This window comes from Oncorhynchus clarkii, chromosome 27 (assembly GCF_045791955.1).
Source record: "Oncorhynchus clarkii lewisi isolate Uvic-CL-2024 chromosome 27, UVic_Ocla_1.0, whole genome shotgun sequence".
NCBI classification, from domain to species: domain Eukaryota; kingdom Metazoa; phylum Chordata; class Actinopteri; order Salmoniformes; family Salmonidae; genus Oncorhynchus; species Oncorhynchus clarkii.
The window spans coordinates 23476892-23501517 of NC_092173.1; the positions used below are offsets into that span (position 1 = coordinate 23476892).

The 24626-nt window shown below is 41.8% G+C and overlaps 1 protein-coding gene across 1 annotated transcript; it reads left to right on the forward strand.

The window, feature by feature from the left end:
- Window positions 1-20976: 20976 nt before the first annotated feature.
- Window positions 20977-23425, forward strand: LOC139385932 (C5a anaphylatoxin chemotactic receptor 1). The gene is made up of 2 exons (XM_071131231.1): window positions 20977-21015; window positions 21920-23425. Exon 2 carries the CDS (start codon window positions 21932-21934, stop codon window positions 22982-22984), a length of 1053 nt encoding a protein of 350 aa, XP_070987332.1. The 5' UTR covers window positions 20977-21015; window positions 21920-21931; the 3' UTR covers window positions 22985-23425.
- The last annotated feature ends 1201 nt before the right edge of the window (window positions 23426-24626 follow it).

The window sequence follows — 24626 nt, forward strand, 5'->3', positions numbered from 1 at the left end:
GGTGGAAGAATCACCCGCATCAAGAGCGACATCATTGATATATACAGAGAAAAGAGTCAGCCCGAGAATTGGACCCTGTGGCACCCCCATAGAGACTGCCAGAGGTCCGGACAACAGGCCCTCCGATTTGACACACTGAACTCTATCTGAGAAGTAGTTAGTGAACCAGGCGAGGCAGTCATTAGAGAAACCAAGGCTGTTGAGTCTGCCGATAAGAATACGGTGATTGACAGAGTCGAAAGCCTTGGCCAGGTCAATGAAGACGGCTGCACAGTACTGTTTTTTATCGATGGTAGTTATGATATCGTTTAGGACCTTGAGCGTGTCTGAGGTGCACACGGGACCAGCTCGGAAACCGGATTGCATAGCGGAGAAGGTACGGTGGGATTCGAGGTGGTCGATGATCTGTTTGTTCACTTGGCTTTCGAATACTTTAGAAAGGCAGGGCAGGATGGATATAGGTCTGTAACAGTTTGGGTCTAGAGTGCCGCAGCCGGGGGATGACCGCAGCCGCTTTCCAATCTTTAGGAATCTCAGACGATACGAAAGAGAGGTTGAACAGACTAGTAATAGGGGTTGCGACAATGGCGGCGGATAATTTTAGGATGAGAATGTCCAGATTGTCTAGCCCAGCTGATTTGCAGGGATCCAAATTCTGCAGCTCTTTCAGGACATCAGCTGTCTGGATTTGGGTGAAGGAGAAGCGGGGGATCTATGCATCTATGTCTTATTGACATGGATGCAGATGTTGTCTGCTTCTTGTTGATGGTCACAGTTCCTGCACTGTCGAGATACACACAACAGTCAAAAATGTAAACTACATTCATGCATGTACTTGTTTAAACAATTTAATGCCCAAACACTTCCAAACCAATAAGGTAGTGCATGAAACTAGCTAGCTAATCCATTTGGAGGGGGTATGAATGAACATCAGTCATCACACTTACTGCATAGAGCAGGATGCGATTCTCCTTGTCTTCTTTGGGATACAACATGTTGTTGTTGTAACAGAATGGAACAATTTTGTTATAATATTATAACTAGGTAGACTATCCTGGTCCTGTCAGAGAAGAAGACTGCAACAAAATATAATAGCTACTAGCTAGTCTTTAGCTAGCAGGATAATGTTATCTAGCTACTACTAACTTAGTTATACATCTTCTAACTTCTTAAGAGCTTCTTGCCGTTCTTGACAAAATCGGATCCCAACAAATCCTCTATAGCCATTTGAATTTGTTTACAAATATAATCTACTAAATTATATCATAACTCAGTTTCAGACTATCAAGCTAGCTATCTAGCATCAGCGTCTCGTCAGCAACACATAAATGTTTTTTACGGTTCACGGGATTTCAGAAACGTTCTAAATAAAAGTTCCCCACTTATTAGTAGAAAAGTGTCAATAACCTGTATTTGTTAATGATATATGAAAAATAATTGTCTAAACATGAACAATTATTCATATTTGTTCATATTTAAGTGGCATTTGCATTAAATTGCGGTCAAATAAATTCCCCCAATGTGAATCACTGCATATGGAATACATAATGGCTTATAGAGCAAAAACTATTCTGGGTCGGCCAAACAAGGCAATCGGGGGAGAATGGCTTTGGTCAGGTCGGTGACCAAGAACCAGGTGGTCACTTTGACAGAGCTCTAGAGTTCATCTGTGGAGATAGGAGAACCTTCCAGAAGGACAACCATCTCTGCAGCACTCCACCAATCAGGCTTTTATGATAGAGTGGCCAGACGGAAGCCACTCCTCAGTAAAAAGGCACATGATAGCCCACTTGGAGTTTGCCAAAAGTGAGCTAAAGACTCTCAGACCATGAGAAACAAGATTCTCTGGTCTGATGTAACCAAGATTGAACTCTTTGGCCTGAATGCCAAGTGTCACGTCTGGTGGAAACCTGGCACCATCCCTACGGTGAAGCATGGTGGTGGCAGCATCATGCTGTGGGGAGGTTTTTCCATCGGCAGGGACTGAGAGACTAGTCAGGATCGAGGCAAAGATGAATGGAGCAAAGTACAGAGAGATCCTTGATGAAAACCTGCTCCAGAGCGCTCAGGACTGGGGCGAAGGTTCACCTTCCAACAGGACAACGACCCTAAGCACACAGCCAAAACAATGAAGTGGCTTCTGGACAAGTCTCTGAATGGCCTTGAGTGGCTCAGCCAGAGCCCGGACTTGAACCCGATCGAACATCTCTGGAGAGACCTGAAAATAGCTGTGCAGCAACGCTCCCCATCCAACCTGACAGAGCTTGAGAGGATCTGCAGAGAAGAATGGGAGACTCCCTTAGGCTATGGTGTAATGGAATGTTTAGCCTTGTGTGGTAAGTTGTGGGTTTTGACACTCCTATGTATGTGTCATAACCAGCCATAAAATAACTACGGTGGTCGTTTTTGTGGGTTTTTACACTCTTATGTAGCTAGGTGTCATAACCAGCCATAAAATGTGCAATATATTTCCCAACAGGTCTAAATGTACTGTATGTGTCATGACAGTGTTATGACCATATTATAACAGGTTGTGTCAGCTGTTATGACATATTATGATATGGTTATGACCGTGTCATAACATGTTATGTTGCTGCAAGTAAAGCGTTCCCACATGTACCACTCCTTATAAATAAATACTGTGCCTTTGAAGATTTGTCTCGGGTCATGAAACTAGAATACAGGCTGGATGTCTAAACAAAGTCAATTCTGAATGTCAATACCACTCACGGAAACATCAACATGTTTTTCACATAGTCGGCTCAGTGATTTGAACTAGCGCCCTTTCAGTTACTGGCCCAATGCTCTTAACTGCTAGGCTACCTGGTATCGTTTAATTTCCTTCACCGACACTCAGACTATTTGAAGAGTACATGGAGTTTGGATTGCAGCCTATAGCCTAATTTCGTCTGTCAAATAGGTAGGCCTACCTCTTATTTCTTAAATAGGAAGAAAATTGCTCCAATCCCTCTTGTTGTTAGTAAAGTCACACTATAATGAAGACAGTTTAAATGAATTATTCCTACTCTAATATGCCTACTTTCAGCACCATGATTGTTTCGATTTCTTGTGCCGCGGCTGCCTGCTTCAAGTTTCAGCACCAAGTTACTTGAATCTGTCTTTCTGTGAGGTCAATACCTCTGATAAAAAAATAATGGGCAAAAAACATATTGTTTTTCTTAAAATCAATTATAGTGGTAGCAAGCTATCAAAGTTATCAGGTCCTCCTTTTCATATTCATGCTGTCCTTCTCAAGCTGAACAGAACATATAGTCTAATCCGCAAGCACGATATCGCATTTGTTGGACTAGGCCTAAATCGACAATTATTTATCACACCATCCCAGCAGTGCAAAAGACTCAGGAAGGAAGTTAATTTCCTTAGAAATATAACTTCCTCTTCTTTGGGCATGCACTTCGTATAGCCTAGAGCCTATAGACTATGGATCATTTGGATCATTTGATTGAGACCACACTAAATAGCCTATAGGCGCACTTGATATTGTGCGCCCAGCGGGGAATCAGAGATGAGGGGTGGCATTGGGCACACATATTTAACCTAATAAACCACAAATTCTAAAACAGAGGAATATTGACATTTCATCAATTACAAATTAGATGACCCTTCTCTAGACTAGAGTAAATAAATTCAAAACCCTCCCCTTGACTGGAATGTAAAAAACATGATCCTCCCCCCTTTTCCTCCAGGTCCCCATTATGTAAATTGAGATCCATCCCTTTTATTCTCTGAAAATTACAAATGCGTTATTGATGTTAACTGATAAAATATGATGAGTTGAACACAAGTAAATGGGCACTGCATACATACAGACCAGGACTACCCCATAAGAAACCCAACAAACACAGTGTCATTATCTTCAGTAGCAAAAATGTCATGCTTTGTAGGCCCCCACAGATTAACCCAAACATGGTCTCCTTTAGGGAGCTCAATCACACTACCAATGCTGGCTACCTGGCAACAATTGTCTGGCAGGCTGGTATGGTATGCTGAGACTACCCACTGGCCATTCTTTAAGATACTATACTGGGCACGCCCGTAGGTGGACATATACAGTGTGAAGTGGTACAAGCCAGCTAGTAGCCTTTTGTGACTAGGGGGCAGTATTTTCATTTTTGGAAAAATAACGTTCCCGTATTGCGTATTGCGTCCCTATTGAGCAGTGAATGGGCTATCAACCAGATAACTTTTTCTCTGTATTCCCCAAGGTGTCTACAGCATTGTGACGTAGTTTTACGCATTTACGTTGAAGAATACCCGTAAGCGGCTACATTGCGCAACTGGTCACCTGATGGCTCCCAGAGTGATTCTCGCGTAAAATACAGAGGTAGCCATTATTCCAATCGGTCCTACTGAAAAAAACAATTGTCCCGGTGGATATATTATCGAATATATATTTGAAAAACACCTTGAGGATTGATTATAAACAACGTTTGCCATGTTTCTGTCGATATTATGGAGCTAATTTGGAATATTTTTTCGGAGTTTTCGTGATTGCAATTTCCAGGCGATTTCTCAGCCAAACGTGAAGAACAAACTGAGCTATTTCGCCTACAAACATATTATTTTTGGAAAAAAGGAACATTGGCTATCTAACTGGGAGTCTCGTGAGTGAAAACATCCAAAGCTCATCAAAGGTAAACTATTTAATTTGATTGCGTTTCTGATTTCTGTGACCAAGTTACCTGCTGCTAGCTGGACAAAATGCTATGCTAGGCTATCGATAAACTTACACAAATGCTTGTCTAGCTTTGGCTGTAAAGCATATTTTGAAAATCTGAGATGACAGGGTGATTAACAAAAGGCTAAGCTGTGTCTCAATATATTTCACTTGTAATTTTCATGAATAGGAATATTTTCTAATAATATTTATGTCCGTTGCGTTATGCTAATTAGTGTCAGTCGATGATTACGCTCCCTCATGCGGGAAGGGGAGTCACTAGAGGCTAGCGAGCAGGTGAATTTTCCTGTGTCAGTACTGTAGCCATCTCCCTCATTGACCAGGATGTTGGCAAACTTCAGGATACCTCTGTGAGTTGGGTAGCTGTCACAGATGTTAAGTTTGGCTGTGAAGGCTAAATCTTTCCTAGAATGGAAGAATGAACAGAGAGAGAGAGAGAGGGAGAGAGAGAGAGATCATTCCAGGCCTAGGGTATTTCATACATACTCAATGTAACGCTTGTCGTGTTCCTCTTCTGAGGAGGAGTAGGAAATATCGGACCAATATGTAGTGTGGTAAGTGTTCGTCATATTTATTACACTGAACACAGGAAACAAAAGAACAAGCGAATGAAGAAAAAAACGAAACAGTCCCGAATGGTGAAAAAACACTGAAATGGAAAATAACCACCCACAAACAAGAGTGGGAAAACAGGCTACCTAAGTATGGTTCTCAATCTGATTTGGAACCATACCAGGCCTCTGATTTGGAACCATACCAGGCCAAACACATAGAAATACAAACATAGAATACCCACCCACATCACACCCTGACCAAACTAAAAATAGAAACTTACAAAGCAATCTACGGTCAGGGCGTGACACTCAAAGATTTGCCAATAAGATACGTACAAATTCTTCTTTTTCACAGCAATTATGATGATTAAATACAGGAAAATACAGATGCCATAAGATATATATGTTATGCACTTATCTTGTCAACTTTATAACAGCATAAAATAGAGTTAGAAGGCCTACTTGGTATAGGACTCGCTGGGCCACCGCTGCAACCCTCGGTTGGATCAGGATTGGTGGGTTTGGGTTCTGTGTTCCAGAATACAATATAGTTGTTTAGCTCCCTTTCACTGTAAAGATTTGTCAGGGACATTCATCATATGCCATATACAAATGCATTGGACTATTGCATACACACAGAGATCTAGGATATATTGTATATATATATATATATATTTATTATACATTTCACATCATAGGCCTCTTAAAAAACAACTACGTAGGTGAACAAAGGATACATGACATTCAATTACAAAGATTACTTGCACAACTAACCTGTATTTCATAAGAAATGTAGTTAGGTATTTAGGTCACTATTGTGTGTAGGTTAGTACCAGGCTTAAGGTTTCCATTATTGTCTCCACAGCCATGTTCAAAATCCATGTGCAACTACAGCTGAGGATGAGTTTACTTCTATAGAAAAGATAAATGCATTGAAATGGAGCAGAGGCAAATGAATTGTTGTTGTGTTAGAAAGTCATATGTCATTTCATTCCGATGCGCTCCCCAAATTTCACCAGGCTCACTGTTCATTAACTCTTGGAAGTGCTTGCACAAAGGATAGTAACATCTCATCCTGTGTTCTTGGAATCTGGTAGGTTCTAATTTTTCAGAGTAAATAACTCACAGACACTAGAGAAGCTTAACCAAGTTTAATTATTCCCAAAGTGTCGACGCAGCTGTGTCCAGACAAAGACATGTTCCCACCAGGATTGATGGGTTAAATACTCCACTTTGGACACTCCTCCTTCTCTCCAATCCTTACATCTTACGGTTCCACAGGAAGAGGATAATAGGGTAATAAACCATAATTTCTCCCTTCAGGGGTTCTGACCTGACCTCAACCCCTCCTTCACCTAATCCACAGAATTCCATTCGAGTTCCCCTATAGCAATGCTGTGACCTCTTCCCATTAACCCAACACATTCCAAAGCCATCTGTCTTTCTACAGAGAACCATTAACCTCTGACATATAAACCAGTCTCTTCCACTTTTGTTATATACTATGCTTATGCATATAACAATGTTCAAAGTTGACCCAGAATCCAACAATTCCCATGCATTAATGAACTAGCTGTTGTAAAATATGAATTATGTCTGCATTATGAATGTACATTTGTAAAGAAATCTCATTACATCAAATATATTTTTGATGTATACAACAGTAGTTAGTTTTATGTTCTAAATATCCTGACTGGTTTGACGACTTGGCTGCTTGCAGACAGACATGTAGACAGACATTTTAAGGTGTACAAGATGTAACCAGAATGAAAGCTAGAATAAAACGATAAAGCTTGGAGATGATTTGCGTAAATTCCATTTAGATAATTAAGATAAGAGGAGAATGTGGTGTGTTTGAAAAATGTACAGTTGTAACAACTTTACGCCATCATGTACTGTATATGCAGAGTGTAAGCTAAATAAACAGGAGTTGAACTGCACCTTTGAAAAAAGGTGTATTGTCAAGCAGGCAGAGCACAATGTCCTCTGTTATCACCAACATTCTTGAGATTCTTTTCAGCACATTCAACACTCTAATAACAATAGCAGAGTTTTTGTGAGTGAAGGGGTTAAGTGTTGACATTCAGAAAATGTGTTACGTCATTTGATGCAGGGATGAAAAGGAGATTTTGGAGTCCCCAAACTTTTTAATTACACATTTTTATCAGAGATATATTGTCAAATTTCAACCTAAAGTAGTAGAACTCTGCCCCAAGTAAGTAAAAGGGAAGTGGACAAAAAATGACAATTGGACAAAAAAATGATTGTGACAGGAAACAAAAGAGCAGTTGGTGAGCTATGTTTCTGGATGAATGAACCAGTACAACGGGTACTGTTGGCAAAATGTGTCCACTGATAGTCAAACATGATGACAGCACTCGGACTCAACTACATTTTCACAAGATTGATACTGACAAAAATGTCAGAGGACAGAACAATTTGCTTGATCCTCTGATTGTAAAAAGAGTATAGCAGGTGTCTGTAAAGGGGTGAGGTACACAATGATACAATGTGTTCTTACCCTAATAAACCGGTCAACATTAGGACATGGCATGGTCCTCTCCACTGTGGAGACTGTGTAGATATCACATAGATGGTATAGAAAACCATCTTTGTAGATACCATTCTGACTACATAACCTCATGGCTCTTGACCTCTCATGTCATGTCTCAATCTGTGCCTGAGGGTTGATATCATGATTTTGATTGTGACCATCGGGGGGGTTACATCAGAGAATTTGGGAACCAGTTCATATGCGTCATACCAAACTGTCAGTACTTATTGTGACATCGACATAAACAGCTGAGCTGTTCTTGTTTATTCATGTTCTGTACGTATTATGTCATGTTTCATGTTTTGTGTGGACCCCAGGAAGTGTGGCTGCTGCTTTTGCAACAACAAAAAAGAACCATTGACGTACATACTGTTAGGTTCTAAATTAACCTTATCAAATTTAACGGACGATTAGTAAAGCTCAAACCAAAATTATTCACCCATTGAGTCATTCAGCTACGGAAGACAAAAACCATTGTCATGACGTTGGCTTGGGGGGTATGTTTATGACAGTCATAAATACGTCTTCTCCTCTTTTTCCTCTCTCTACCCTACTTGGTTAACATAGAGATTCGGGGAACATCAGAAGGTGGGAGGAAATTAACTATATTATGGTAATGCGACCAATGCGACCGGTGGTACTTAATGAATATGCTGTCAGTTCGGTTGTCATCTGAGACATTCTCATCAATGATCAGATGACATAAACTCTACAGTGGAAAGTCTACACATCAGAGTTATCGGATTCACATGGAATTGTTGTTCAATTTAAATGTTTGAATATGAAATTATTTGTGATGGGATGAAATGTGATTTTAGCTTCTAAAATGTGAGATGTGGGTTTTCATAAGATAGGGCTGCTCAATCAGTGGCCCGCCCTGTGAAGGGACATGGGCTATAAAACTTTACAAACCCACCTTCCTCTCCCTTCCTATATAAGCCCTTGATGACAATATAACTTTCTGTTCCGAAGATGTAAGGATGACGGTCCTATGTCAGAATGGTTCAGATAATAACTACAGAACGAAGTCTATCACACAACGACGTTACTACAACATATCCAATTGACCACCAGAGACATTCTTCAAAGGACTCGGTTGGGCAACACGGCCTTCCATCTACCACCAACCTACCGAAGCGCAGCTCAGAGTAAATGTTAATTGCATTTTCCTTTTCCAAATGGGCGGTAATTTAGAATGCATAAGATTCTGTATTTACGATAGCACAGCTTCTTCCCTTTTTTCCTCAGTCTTCCCGCTCTTTCATTCAAACCCTGCCCCTTTTCTTTTGTGTAATAAGCTGTCATATCTGTTCCGCCCGCTAGGGACGTTTTCCTTTATGACGTAATTTGTAATCAAATTATGATTTAATTATGTGTATGTGTAATTCTGTGTGATTAGTTAGGTATTTAGTAAATAAATAATGAAACCCAATTTTGTATTGCTGATTCAACTTGTTAGGCAGGGTTCGTGCAGATAACTAAGAATTTACAACTTTCAGATGAGACTGAATTAAGATGAGGATTAATATTGACTGCTATTGATGTAAAATTTTATTATTTAGTGGTGTCCGATTCTCTAGTTAATTACATTTACATGATTAGCTCAATCAGGTGATATTAATTACGGATAAATTATTTTATAGAATAGCATGTCATATCACTTAATCCGGCATAGCCAAAGACACGACACCATATTCACACAAGCACTGATATTTAACCCTTTCTCCTATGCTGAGCCCCCCACACATCTGAACCAATAAACCTCTGTTGATATCCAGAAGATTAGTGATATATGTTCTTCCTCACTTCATCTAACCTGACTTCTTCCCAAATTCCTCACTCCTCTCCAACTCATGGTGACTTGTACCAGACTGTGTCTCTTCTCCTCCCATAGGATCCCTGATGGCTAACAATAACATATCCTGACATAATGTAAACGTTATACATTACCCTCTCTCCCTCAGTGAAATGAATAAGTATATTTCATCATTTCAAATGTTAAGAAATCGAACCAATCAATTCTATGATGTCCTATAGTTCACTGAGATAAATCAATCAGGCAACTAGGTTAATAGTATCATGCGTTAACATATCAATCAGTGGCTTCTGCACAGGTGCGTGATTGGAAAATCAATCAGTGAGGCCATTAAACAGGTTGACTGGCAGTGGTCGGTCCTTTCTCTGCCTGAACCACAGGATGTGTACTGTGGGGATTACAGTGCTGTGACTGATGTTGCGTTTGAGTGGACATGGCTTTCCTGCTGCCTGCTGCTATATATATCTCCACCACACCACTGAGCCTTTGATCCCAGGGCTAATTCCCTTGAATTGTCCAAATCCACTCTGACGAGAGTGACAGCACACACTGGGAGAGACAGACAGAAAAATATATATATATAGAGAGAGAGGGGGAGAGAGAGAGAGAGAGGGAGAGAGAGAGATGTGGTGGGGGCACAGCCTACCTAGTCTTGACTGAAAGAGTGAAACGTCTCTTCATCAGACTGCGTGTGAGCAGCCGCACACTTACACTCACTGAGCCAATGTAACAGTGCACAGTCAACGCCGGGCTGTATGGTGTGCCTGTTTCATGTTCCCCACATCTTCTGCACTGTGTGCCCACTTGGCGGAGGGACAAGCAGGCCTGGCTGACGTCACCCACCCAGCCCCCGTAATCAAAAGAGACAATAATCCCACAATCACACTACTGCAAAGCCCTGCCCGTGGAGAGCGAGAGCGAGCGAGAGGGAGAGGGAAAAGGAGAGGTGGAGAGAGAGATAGAAAGAGGTGGAGGGAGAGAGGGAGAGGGAGAGGGTGAGGGAGAGAGGGGCAGCTGTTAGACAGAGAAGCCCGGAGGCTGTGGACTAGTGGAGACATGTTTCTTGTCTTTTAGGTCAGTCCCGTGTTGACCCACAGAGGGAGCGACCTTACTGACCACAGAGTCTCCACCATCAGAACCCCTCCCACGTGGACCCCATCACAGCCCATCCAGGCGTCGCCCTGGAGACCAGCTGCTCTCCTGAGGGGCCGGCGGAGGGAGAGTGCTGTAGGAGCTGCACCCCTCCGTCTGCACCACCTCCTCTGCCCTATATGCCCACCATGGGAGTGACCACCTTGGAAGGCGTGGAGGTCTGGCAGGATGGGGAGGACTTCTGCCTGGCCACAGAAGGGTAAGACTCCTCTCTGATTGTGTGTGTGGATCACACAGGTATGCAGTGATGCTCTAGTTATAGTTGATGATGACTGTTATGGAGATGGAGACCTGTGTCAGGACCTCCTAGTAGAGTGTATAAATTATACTAAGAAAGCACCAGTAGCAAAGTTTATAGATAGTGTGGGCTTGATGGTTTGGGGAAGTAGAGAGTCAAACTGGTGAATGGGTGTGTGTATCAGTAGTGGAACTGAAAATGTTTGTGTTATCTGTGGTCTGTCATCAGTTTACACATGGTGATTTGTTCCTGTTTCCTGCCCCCAATCCTCCTATGCTACCGTGAAGTGAGTAACTGTGTTAGCTTGTTACTGACAGGCTGGCAGAGGATTGTTCAGGAGGCAGAGAGGAGATTACATCTAGGCTAAGCCAGCTGAAAATGTTACGTCACAGACGACACACAAACAGCTTAGCCATGCACATAGCACAGATACTACAGTGCCTTGCGAAAGTATTCTGCCCCCTTGAACTTTGCGACCTTTTGCCACATTTCAGGCTTCAAACATAAATATATAAAACTGTATTTTTTTGTGAAGAATCAACAACAAGTGGGACACAATCATGAAGTGGAACAACATTTATTGGATATTTCAAACTTTTTTAACAAATCAAAAACTGAAAAATTGGGCGTGCAAAATTATTCAGCCCCTTTACTTTCAGTGCAGCATACTCTCTCCAGAAGTTCAGTGAGGATCTCTGAATGATCCAATGTTGACCTAAATGACTAATGATGATAAATACAATCCACCTGTGTGTAATCAAGTCTCCGTATAAATGCACCTGCACTGTGATAGAGGTCCGTTAAAAGCGCAGAGAGCTTCATGAAGAACAAGGAACACACCAGGCAGGTCCGAGATACTGTTGTGAAGAAGTTTAAAGCCGGATTTGGATACAAAAAGACTTCCCAAGCTTTTAACATCCCAAGGAGCACTGTGCAAGCGATAATATTGAAATGGAAGGAGTATCAGACCACTGCAAATCTACCAAGACCTGGCCGTCCCTCTAAACTTTCAGCTCATACAAGGAGAAGACTGATCAGAGATGCAGCCAAGAGGCCCATGATCACTCTGGATGAACTGCAGAGATCTACAGCTGAGGTGGGAGACTCTGTCCATAGGACAACAATCAGTCGTATATTGCACAAATCTGGCCTTTATGGAAGAGTGGCAAGAAGAAAGCCATTTCTTAAAGATATCCATGAAAAGTGTTGTTTAAAGTTTGCCACAAGCCACCTGGGAGACACACCAAACATGTGGAAGAAGGTGCTCTGGTCAGATGAAACCAAAATTGAACTTTTTGGCAACAATGCAAAACGTTATGTTTGGCGTGAAAGCAACACAGCTCATCCCTCTGAACACACCATCCCCACTGTCAAACATGGTGGTGGCGGCATCATGGTTTGGGCCTGCTTTTCTTCAGCAGGGACAGGGAAGATGGTTAAAATTGATGGGAAGATGGATGGAGCCAAATACAGGACCATTCTGGAAGAAAACCTGATGGAGTCTGCAAAAGACCTGAGACTGGGACGGAGATTTGTCTTCCAACAAGACAATGATCCAAAACATAAAGCAAAATCTACAATGGAATGGTTCAAAAATAAACATATCCAAGTGTTAGAATGGCCAAGTCAAAGTCCAGACCTGAATCCAATCGGAAATCTGTGGAAAGTACTGAAAACTGCTGTTCACAAATGCTCTCCATCCAACCTCACTGAGCTCGAGCTGTTTTGCAAGGAGGAATGGGAAAAAATTTCAGTCTCTCGATGTGCAAAACATTACATTTCACCTGGATCTGACCCATGTATGGCAGATGACTCTCAGGGAATGTGTCTGTTTGGCCATCAGAGGATAGCTGGCATCACAGGGAAGTCATATGGGGTTTTAGCATGGAAGCTCAGCTTTGGACGCAGCGAAATGATGGCCACATTCTGCCAATCTTTGACATAATGAAAAAAAGATGGACGAGGACATATTCTATTTTTATATGATCAAACCGCCCTGGCAGCCATAAGCAATCTAATCTGAAGCTCAGCGCTCAGTGCTAAGTGTGTGTGTGTGTAGGGGCCATGTGAAAGTGGCGACTAAGCTCACCACAACTGGGATTCATTCTGGTACCTCAAAGACCAGCCCCAGCCAATCAGCTATAGCACTGACCCCTCTGGCCTAAGAAGGGCCTGTTTCAAATTGATAAGGGGCATGTAATGTGGCCTCCATTTATGGGCATGAGGGGCTAGAGAGAATTATGCTGAGAAAACCAGATGTGGTTGTCATGAGGTACACTAGTGAATATGTACTTAAAGAGGTCATTGGGGTGAGTAGTTTCCTGCTGTCCATTTGTAACTGGGAATATGCTTGAGCCAGTTTGACAAGACCAGAGTGACAGAGACAGTGTGTGTATAGTACTAGCACCAAGTTGGTCTCACTGGGAAAGGTGTGTGTACGGGAGGGGTTGGTCGATGAGAGGGATAAGGGGAGCAACAGGAAGAGGGAGGGAGGGATAGAGGGCAAGCAAGCATCTGTCAACAACAACTGTGTGACTGCAGGATGTCCAGAGCCTGCTGGTTGAAGTGACAAGGCTTCTGAGCATCGTGAGAAAGTCAATTAGTCATCCAGGTAAAAACATGATGATCCTTCAAGGTTGTGTCTGGTAAACACAGGGAGGGTTCCATATAAGGGAAAAATCTAGGGTTTACTCTGGTGCCAGGATAGCCAAACTAGGGTTCAATCAGTTCCACCTGTTCCAAGGTTTTCTGTAGGTCAATAGTATGTATTCCTCTCTGAGACACTTGTGCATGCAGAATTGTGTATGTGTACAGTGTAGTGTCATGTATTCCTCTCTGAGACACTTGTGCATGCAGAATTGTGTATGTGTACAGTGTAGTGTCATGACTTCGGCCTGTTGGGTGAGGGTCATAAAACCCCCTTTCCCTCTCTTCCCCCCATCGGTTTATAACCCCCATAAATACCTTTCCCCTTCTCTCTCCACTCTACAAAAATGTACTTTTGAAAATCCATTGTTACCACAGAGAGAGACTTTGCAATACAGTAACATCAAAAGGTTGGGAATGGAACCATATTTCTGTAATCCAACCAGTTGAAAGTATCTGTTGGTACTGAAAGAATATAATGTCAGATCAGTTGTTGTCTGAGACATTTTTACCGATGACAGGACAACATAAATGTTATCTTGGAAGGTCTACACATCCTAGTTATCAGATTTACATGGAATTGTTGTGCAATTTAAATTGTTAAATATTAAACTTTTTGTGAAAAGATTAAATGTAATTTTAGCCTTCTAAATGAGATAATTGTTTTCATAAGTAAACTACGATTAATAAGTGGCCACGCTCAAGTGAACAGACATTGGTTGGAGAGGGATGAAACCCCTCTCTTCTCTTCTCTTCTACATAATGAAATTTACATGAGACCAGAACACGCAAAGATGACGATCAGCATGCTGGAAGGATGAATTTCTACTAGACCAGCCAGAATTCAGCACGAGCTGATTATGGCAAAATGGTATGAACTCTTATTCACTAAAGAAGAAGTGATACATCCTAGAAGTTGATTTATCAGCTGCAGCTGTAAACGTATGTGGCCTAGGAAAGGACAGACAATCTCCTGAGAACGACAGACTTCAACGTATCCGCTCTACAACACTACGACCAGAAATATTCTGCAAAGGACAATTGCGATCTCTGCGATCTTTGACTCACCTATCGAAGCGCAGCTCAGTGTAAAATATATATCTTGCCTTTTCCTTTTCAGAATGAGCAGTTATTAGAATAACTTACGAATAACTTACGATTCTGTATTTACGGTAGCATAGCTTCTCAAGGTCCGATAGAGACCCAATCCCCTTTATCCCTCAGTCTTCCTTCTCTTTCATTCAAACCCAACCCCCTTTCTTTGTGTAACCAGCCGTCATATATGTTTCGTCCGCTAGGGACTTTTTCTTTTATGACATGATTAGTAATCGATGTATGATCCATCCTATGTATATGTAATTATGTGATTATTTAGGTGTTTAGTAAATAAATAATTATGCCAATTTTTGTATTGCTGATTCAACTTGTTAGCTAGCGTTCGTGAACCAAGAGTTTTACGACATTCATATGAGACTGAGTAAGGTGACGATTAATAATTGACTGCTATTGATATAAAAGATCTTCAGATCTTTAAGAGTTTATTTGGAACCTGGTGCCCCAGGTTATTAACGAGTTAATTGTTGCAAGGTATAATTCAATCAAGTAATCAATCAAACGTTAGGTAATCGATTTGATAAAATAGCCTGTCATATAATTTAATCGGTCAGAGACACGACATTAGTATGAGTATGCGCCTGTCTACTCAGCCATGTAAAGTGATACATCAATGTTGAGTGTGAATGTGTTTCTGTCTTCATGTGCCGTGTTCCTGTAGTTCACCCCAGTGGCTTTGTATACTGTGTGTGTGTGTTATCAGTTAGCTGAACTATCTTTTACACACAGAAGGATGGAGGTGCTTGGTGCCCAGGAGTCATCGATGGGCGAGATGTCATCGCAGAGGAATAACGAGAACAGGTTATCTTTCCAGGTACATATCCACCCAGCCACCCAGCCACCCATCCACCTCTGCATCAATATTCAACATCACAGACATGTTTCTCGTTCCAAACACCCTTAATAAATGGCATGCTGTTGAACAATAGATCCTGATGGGTCTTTTAACTCATTTTTACAATACAAGAATCTATACCGGTGAATTAATGTCACCATCCATGTCACCCAACATTCAATCACCCACCTCTGGACCCTCCCTCTGCCTCCAGATCTTCCCAGACCCAGTGGAGGTGTATCTGAGTCCAGAGGGCTCTCCCAATCACCTGCAGCAGTTCAGTCCCTCTGAGAAGGAGCGGCTTCCCTCCATCGTGGTGGAACCCACGGACGTGAGCGAAGTGGAGAGTGGCGAGTTACGGTGGCCCCCAGAGGACATGGACTTCTGTTCTGAGGAGGATGAAGATCTGTTCCTGGAGCAGTGTATCCCCCCGGCCAATATTGCAGACTGGGGAGAGGAGGAAGAGACGTCTGTTCTCATCCACGAGCAGAACACATCCCTCATTGGTACGTTGTGTATGGATTTCTTTGTCTGTATTTCTGTCTGTCTCTCTTTCTCTCCCTCTTAAATCTCTCTCTCGCTCAATCTCTGTAAATGCGTGTTCTCATTCTCTTTTCAGAATCTCTTACTTTCATACATCCATGCTTCTTTGCTTGCATAGACGAAAGATCAATAGGATAATCAGTCGTTCTTTATAAGTCTTTGGTAAAGTATTATTATTTCTGTCTTACAGACCTCCATTCAGATGCGTTCAGGGATGAAACACCCATTCTACCACCAAGCAGTTCACCTGCTCTGAACTGAGCCACCAACCTCACCCCTATACCCCTGCTATCTTCCTGAGGAAACCCCTCACAGACCATGGGTCACAAGTCAACATGAAACAGATTCTTGGACAGAATGGAACTACAGTTCAAATATTGTCCAACAATGAAAGGGGATAAGCTTCTATGTTATGTAAATAAGTTAAGTTAGACAGTAGTGTAATGTTCTATGCAAAATGTCATAAATAAAACCAAGGACAGCTCTTAGGGAGAAGTGTTATCTGAAGGAGTAGTGTGAAGGAGAATATCTAACAATATCTAGCAAGGGTATTTAATTTAAGAAAATCACTGATACCCATCTGTGGAGAGAAGGACATTTTTGTTTGGACACACCTACTAACACACCTACTAACACACTTACTAATTCAAGGGTTGTTCTTTATTTTTACTATTTTCTACATTGTAGAATAGTGAAGACATCACAACAATGAAATAACACATGGAATCATGTAGTAACCAAAAAAGTGTTAAACAAAGCAAAATATATTTTAGATTATTCAAAGTAGCCACCCTTTGCCATGATGACAGCTTTGCACACTCTTGACATTCTCTCAACCAGCTTCATAAAGAATGCTTTTCCAACAGTCTTGAAGAAGTTCCCACATATGCTGAGCACTTGTTGGCTGCTTTTTCTTAACTCTGCGGTCCAACTCATACCAAACCATCTCAATTGGGTTGAGGTTGGGTGATTGTGGAGGCCAGGTCATCTGATGCAGCAGCCCATCAGTCTCCTTCTTGGTCAAATAGCCCTTACAAAGCCTGGCGGTGTGTTTTGGGTCATTGTCCTGTTGAAAAACAAATGATCGTGCAAATCAGATGGGATGGCGTATTTCTGCAGAATGCTGTGGTAGCCATTCTGGTTAAGTGTGCCTTAAAATCTAAATAAATCACAGACAGTGTCACCAGCAAAGCACCCCCGCACCATCACATCTCCTCCTCCATGCTTCATGGTGGGAACCACACATGCAGAGATCATCCGTTCACCTACTCTGCGTCTCACAAAGACACGGTGGTAGGAACCAAAATTCTCAAATTTGGACTTATCAGACGAAAGGACAAATTTCCACTGTTCTAATGTCCACTGCTCGTGGTTTTGGCCCAAGCAAGTCTCTTCTTCTTATTGTGTCCTTTCTTGCAGCAATTTGACCATGAAGGCCTGATTCACACAGTCTCCTCTGAACAGTTGATGTTGAGATGTGTCTGTTACTTGAACTCTGTGAAGCATTTATTTGGGCTGCAATTTCTGAGGCTGGTAACTCTAATGAACTTATCCTTTGCAGCAGAGGTAACTTTGGGTCTTCCTTTCCTGTGGCGATCCTCATGAGAGCCAGTTTCATCATAGCGCTTGATGGTTTTTGCGACTGCACTTGAAGAAACTTTCAAAGTGATTGAAATGTTCTAGATTGACTGACCTTCATGTCTTAAAGTAATGATGGACTGTCATTTCTCTTTGCCTATTTGAGCTGTTCTTGCCATAATATGGACTTGGTCTTTTACCAAATAGGGCTATCTTCTGTATACCACCCCTACCTTGTCACAACTGATTGGCTCAAACGGAAATAAATTCCACAAATTCACTTTTAACAAGGCACACCTGTTTATTAAAATGCATTCCAGGTGACTACCTCATGAAGCTAGTTGAGAGAATGCCAAGAGTGTGCAAAGCTGTCATCAAGGTAAAGGGTGGCTACTTTGAAGAATCTCAAATGTCAAATTGATTTGTTTAACACTTTTGTTCACCACATGATTCCATATGTGTTATTTCATATTTTATGTCTTCACTATTATTTTACAATGCAGAAAATAGTAAAAATAAAGAAAAACCCTTGAATGAGTAGGTGTATCCAAGCTTTTGACTGGTACTGTATTTATTTAATTGTTTTAATTATGGGGTTGAAGCCTGGTACTCCACACCACTTTGGACAAAAGAGTTGTCAGCCAGGTTAGCGAATATGGGCACTCCACCCATAAAGGTTAGACCCTTCAAACTCAACTCTGGACCTCGAAGCCAGGTCCACTGCTTTTTTTCATTGTTCCCCTCTAATCATTGACCGATTTATACCTGGGACACCAGGTGGGTGCAATTAATTATCCGGTAGATCAGAAAACCAGCAGGCTCCGGACCTTGTAGGGTAAGAGTTGAATACCCCTGGGTTAGACCAGGGTTTCCCAAACTCGGTCCTGGGTCCCCCCTGGGTGCACGTCTAGATTTTTGCCCTAGCACTACACAGCTGATTCAAATATTCAAAGCTTGATAATGGGTTGGTTATTCTTCCCCCTAGAAGGGGAAGAAACGCTGCTCTAGACCACTGTTTTATGGACACCCATAGCCTAGTCAGTCGATAGTGGTCGCTAGATCTAGTGGTCGCTACATGGTCTAGGATTGATGTGCATTCCCAGTAAATACACTCCGGTCCCCATGGACTGACTCGTACATAAAGCATCCACCATTCAGGATGCAAAAGACATCACTTTCCTCCTTAACTAGCTTAAATGGCGAGGTGACGGAAAAAGACGGAAAAAAACTGGAAAATGTGTGTTAGTTGAACACGGTGTGCAACATTTTAAACTGCCCGAAAATGGTGGTGGATTTTTTTCTTTATTAAGACAGTACACATATTTGACCTTTTTTTTTCGGGCAGCTCGCCCTTAAAGCTAGTCGGCTTCCTAGGCTAGGGCACACACATGAGTAAACACATGCAAACCTGAAGGTGCTTGTTGATATCAAAATGGAACACAGCTGTTGTATCTGCTGTTGACAGTTGAATATGTAGATACATCTAGATATTAAACAAATTTGCAGTACAGGTGCTGTCATCATACTCAACACGTGTGTGTATAGCTTTGGCTTCCCAGCCAATTGTAAATATAAAACAATGTTGTCAACATCTTTTATGTAACAGTACAGTAATAACCATAATGACTTTAACAATAAAATTGTGAAATTCAGATTTAATAGTGTAGTTGGACTATGATTTTGTAAGGCTTGATGTGAACATAACAATGATAGTAATAGGTGCTAGCATTAGCAATGTGGCTCTGGGGAAATTCCTTCATTTTTTGGGGATAAGCTATGCACAAGTACTAGGCCACAATATACAGTGCCTTCGGAAAGTATTCAGACCCCTTGATTTTTTTTCACATTTTATTACGTTACACTAAAATGTTTTTTTTTTTAATTATCCTCAACAATCTACACACAATAACCCATAATGACAAAGCGAAAACAGGTTATTAGAATTGTTTGCAAATGTATTAAAAATAAAATACAGAAATACTTTATTTACATAAGTATTCAGACCCTTTGCTATGTTTCTACAACTTGATGGGAGTCCACCTGTGGTAAATTCAAGAGTACCAAAACATTTCTGCAGCATTGAAGGTCCCCAAGAACACAGTAGCCTCCATCATTCTTATTTGGAAGAAGTTTGGAACCACCAAGACTCTTCCTAGAGCTGGCTGCCCGCCCAAACTGAGCAATCGTGCGAGAAGGGTCTCGGTCAGGGAGGTGACCAAGAACCAGATGGTCACTCTGACAGAGCTGTAGAGATGGGAGAATCTTCCAGAAGGACAACCATCTCTGCAGCACTCCACCAATCAGGCCTTTATGGTAGAGTGGCCAGACGGAAGCCACTCCTCAGTAAAAGGCACATGACAGCCCGCTTGCAGTTTCCCAAAAGGCACCTAAAGTCTCTCAGACCATGAGAAACAAGATCCTCTGGTCTGATGAAACCAAGATTGAACTCTCTGGCCTGAATGCCAAGCGTCACGTCAGAAGGAAACCTAGCACCATCCCTACGGTGAAGCATAGTAGTGGCAGCATCATGCTGTGGGGGTGTTTTTCAGCAGCAGGGACTGTGAGACTAGTCAGGATCAAGGCAAAGATGGATGCAGAAAGTTCAGAGAGATCCTGGATGAAAACCCATTCCAGACCTCAGACTGGGATGAAGGTTCACCTTCCAACACGACAACGACCCTAAGCACACAGCCAAGAAAACACAGGAGTGGCTTCGGGACAAGTCTCTGACTGTCCTTGAGTGGCCCAGCCAGAGCCTGGACTTGAACCCGATCGAAGAGACCTGAAAATAGTTGTGCAGCAACGCTCCCCATCCAACCTAACAGAGATTGAGAGGATCTGCAGAGAAGAATGGGAGAAACTCCCCAAATACAGGTGTGCCAAGCTTGTAGCATTATACCCAAAATGACTCGAGGCTGCAATTGCTGTCCAAGGTGCTTCAACAAAGTACTGGGTAAAGGGTCTGAATACTTATGTTGTATATACATCTTTTGTATATATATATATATACATTTTAAAAAATGAATCCATTTTAAAATAAGGCTGTAAGCTAACAAAATGTGGATAAAGGTCAAGGGGTCTGAATACTTTCCAAAGGCACTGTATCTGCCTGTCTATATTTGGTAATGTTTTGACATTTTGACAATTCCTGATCATAAGGAGGTTAGGTCATAATTGTCAAGGGGTCTGTGGACAGAAATTGTGCAAAAGAAGAACAGTTCCTGGTTTTAAAGGGTGTGTACAGTCATCAACAAGAGGACGTCCGAGCCATACGTCTGAAATCTAAGGTAAAGGACAACCTTTACTGTCACCTTAACTTTAGTGTTTGGTGATTAGTTATCTGATTCTAATTATTTCATTTTAGAGGTATTGTTCACTTGAATGATGACTTTTAAAAGTCATATTGTTTAGTAAAATTCTGTCTGGATTTGTGTCACTTCATAACTAAGCCAGCATGAATGACATGATAATAGTCCTATGGTTATTTATTTTGGTCTGGATATGGACACTTATGGATGAAATCTTTCAAATAAAACAATAGCAGATAGCAATTCATCAAAATAGTATGTAATTATAAACATATAATGCTTAAATATGTATACAATTCTCAATTCCCGGGATTCTTGAAAGGTGGGACAATCCTTGTCATGCAGTGAAACTTTATTTTATAGTAAAATTATTTTTTTTTTGCATAATTTGAGTTTAGAAATTACATTTAGTGGAATTTTATAAGGGGAAATATTTTCAATATTGTTAATTTCCATGTGGGCTCTATGCCCAGAAATGCCCTTGTCCAGAGCAAAGGATTTTCTATATGTCACAAATAATGTTATAGAACTTTTATTTTTAGAGGCAAAAATATGTCTGTTTTAAATGTTTTTGTCAACTCTGTTAGTAGCTTGTCAACAAAATTAAACAAAAATAAGTTTGGAGATTTGTATTACATATTTGAATAATCTAATTTTATCATGAAACTATCAATGCCTTTAAACACTTTTTGGATAATACATGTAAAAATGAAATGCCTTTTAAGGTGTCTGACAGAGTTTATATATATCCTATGAAAATATCTATTTCAAATGTTGTTAATATTAGGAAAAGTATTTGTGAAAAAAGTAGAGATTGTCCCTTCTATCAAGAATAATATTATAGTAGCTATCAAATGACTGTCTTTTCCTTTCCCCTCAACAGTCACCTCCAATCATGGATGATATGTGCTCGATTCTCACTGAAGAGGAGTTGAGTCTCTACAACATCACTGATTGTGAATTGGTCAAGCCTGGGGGCCTTGGTCCTGTGCTCGGGCCCCGTCACCTGTCCGCCCTGGTGTTCTATGGCTTGGTCTTCCTGCTGGGTGTCCCGGGCAACGCTCTGGTGGTGTGGGTGACGGGCTTCCGCATGCCGCGCTCCGTCACCTCTCTGTGGTTCCTCAACCTGGCCCTGGCTGACCTGCTGTGCTGCCTGTCCCTGCCCCTCCTCATGGTGCCCTTGGCCATGGACCAGCACTGGCCCTTTGGCCCCGTGGCCTGCAAGCTGCTCAAGGGCCTCCTCTACCTGATTATGTTCTGTAGCGTGCTGCTGCTGGTACTCATCAGCCTGGACCGCTTTCTGCTGGTCAGCTGGCCCGTGTGGTGCCAGAACTGGAGGAGGCCTCGCAAGGCTGGATGGGTATGTGTTGGGGTGTGGATCCTGGCACTGCTGGGCAGCATCCCCCAGTTTGTCTATGTGAAGGAGGTCCAGTTAAGCACCAGTAAGTCAGAGTGCCTGGGATTGTACACTGTAGCCAGCGCCTGGGCTAACACTACAGTACGCTTCCTGGTGGGTTTCGTGCTGCCATTCATCACCATTGTGACTTGTCATTGGGTTGTGTACAGCAGGGCCAGGCGGGGGTCTGGGGTGGGGCCTGGGAGGGTGAGTGAGGCGCGCTCCAGACGCACCTTGAGGGTCATTGTTGCCGTGTCGCTGAGCTTCTTCCTGTGCTGGTTTCCACTGCACATACTGGACTTCCTGGTTCTATCAACCCCCCGGCACTCATCGCACAGCGCCAACGTACAGCTGGTCCACACTCTGGCCCTCTGTCTGGCCTACTGTAACAGCTGCCTCAACCCTCTGCTCTATGTGTGTCTGGGACGAGGCTTTAAGCAGAATATCAATCGCTCCCTGCGCAATATGTTCAACTTTGCCACAGAGGAGTCGGTAACCAGACAGAGCATGTTCAAGAGCACATCAGAAAGAACCCAGGAGATTAATATGTGAAGTTCTGTGTGTGTGCATATGTGTTTTTGCGTGTCGGAGGTGGAACTGCGTTAGAGCTGTCAAATCCACAAGCGGCTCCTGGCATTATAACTAAAGTGGACATTGCAAATTTGCTGCATGAAGTCGCATTAAGAGAAATCCCATGCAGCCTTGTTTACAAGTTTTAACACTGGAATGTGAGATGCAATCTACACCTAGGTTAGGCTGATAGAAATCCTCATGAATTATTTTAATGATTTTCAACTTAAGCGTAATAACTTTATATATATCCTAACGCAAGGGGGACAGGTGTGGCTTCGTGACAAGGATCAAGAGCAGCTGCTCACCGAATTGACAGCTCCAACGCATTTACACCTCCATAACATCAGCTATGTTTAGATTTTACTTCATTTTCATATAAATGTTTTTGCCTTCAGATAATAACAAGAACTGTTAATGAGCACACCAGAACATGAATTGTGTTAAACATTTAAATTAAGAAAATAAATACATGTATTCCTGTTGAAATAAAATGTTTTATGAAACAAATTTGCTCTTTAAAATGCTTTCATCCCATCATCCCTCACCCATGTCGTCTTCCTCTGGCACAACTGTGATAAACTCTCTCTTTCAGATATCATCTGTGGTAATCAGCAGTGCAACTTTCTCAATAAATCACCCCTGCATTTCTTAGAGTTCACTAGAGTGCCACTTGGAAATTGTTAATCATTCACAATCTCTGTGCTCTGTGCTTGCCTAAAGATGAGGGCGTTCAGAAACTCTAATACAGGAACTTTAATACAGTGTTGTGCAACATACAGTGTTGTGCAACATACAGTGTTGTGAAACAGAACAGGAAGCCCTGTCCTCTCTGCAATATGTCTCTGCCAGCAATCACACTTGTGCAATTACAGGCTTTATTCAATCAGATCCGATTTAGCTGACATCCCCATAGCGTTTGTTTTGGAGTGTCGGAGGTGGAACTGTGTCAGAGCGGTTAAATTGACAAGCGACTCCTGGTATTATACCTAAATTGGACATTTACCATATGTGGTAATCAACAGTGCCACTTCCTCAATAAATCACCCCTGCATTCCCTAGAAATACAGTTCACTGGTGCCATTTTGAAATTGTTGTTAACACTTTATTTGGATAGTCCATATGTAGATGCTCTATAGACTATCAGTAACATTTCAACTAACTACTAACCCTAACCTTAATCCTAACCTTTAACGTAACCCTTACCCTAACCTTATCCTAACCCTTATTCTAAACCTAATTCTAACCGTAAGTTTAGCAGGCAGTTTGTTGACAGTATGACCATCTGTAGAGCATCTACAGATGGAAAATCCAGACTATCCAAATAATGTGTGACCAAATTGTTTATTATTCACAAGCTCTGTGCTCTGTGCTCTGTGCTCTGTGCTTGCCTAAAGATGAGGGGGTTCGCATTTGGGACATAAAAAACTAATAGAAATAAAACGTTTAAGGCCTGGGTTAGGGTTAGGATACCATGCTCTCAATCATGTACAAAATCTTAGAATGAACATATTTTCATATCTTGGTACATGAAAATATGCAGCAGATGTTCTGAGCAAAGTTTAAAGCAGTTTTACTGATACACCACAGGGGGGTGATGTACACTTTCTGTTATACAACTAGC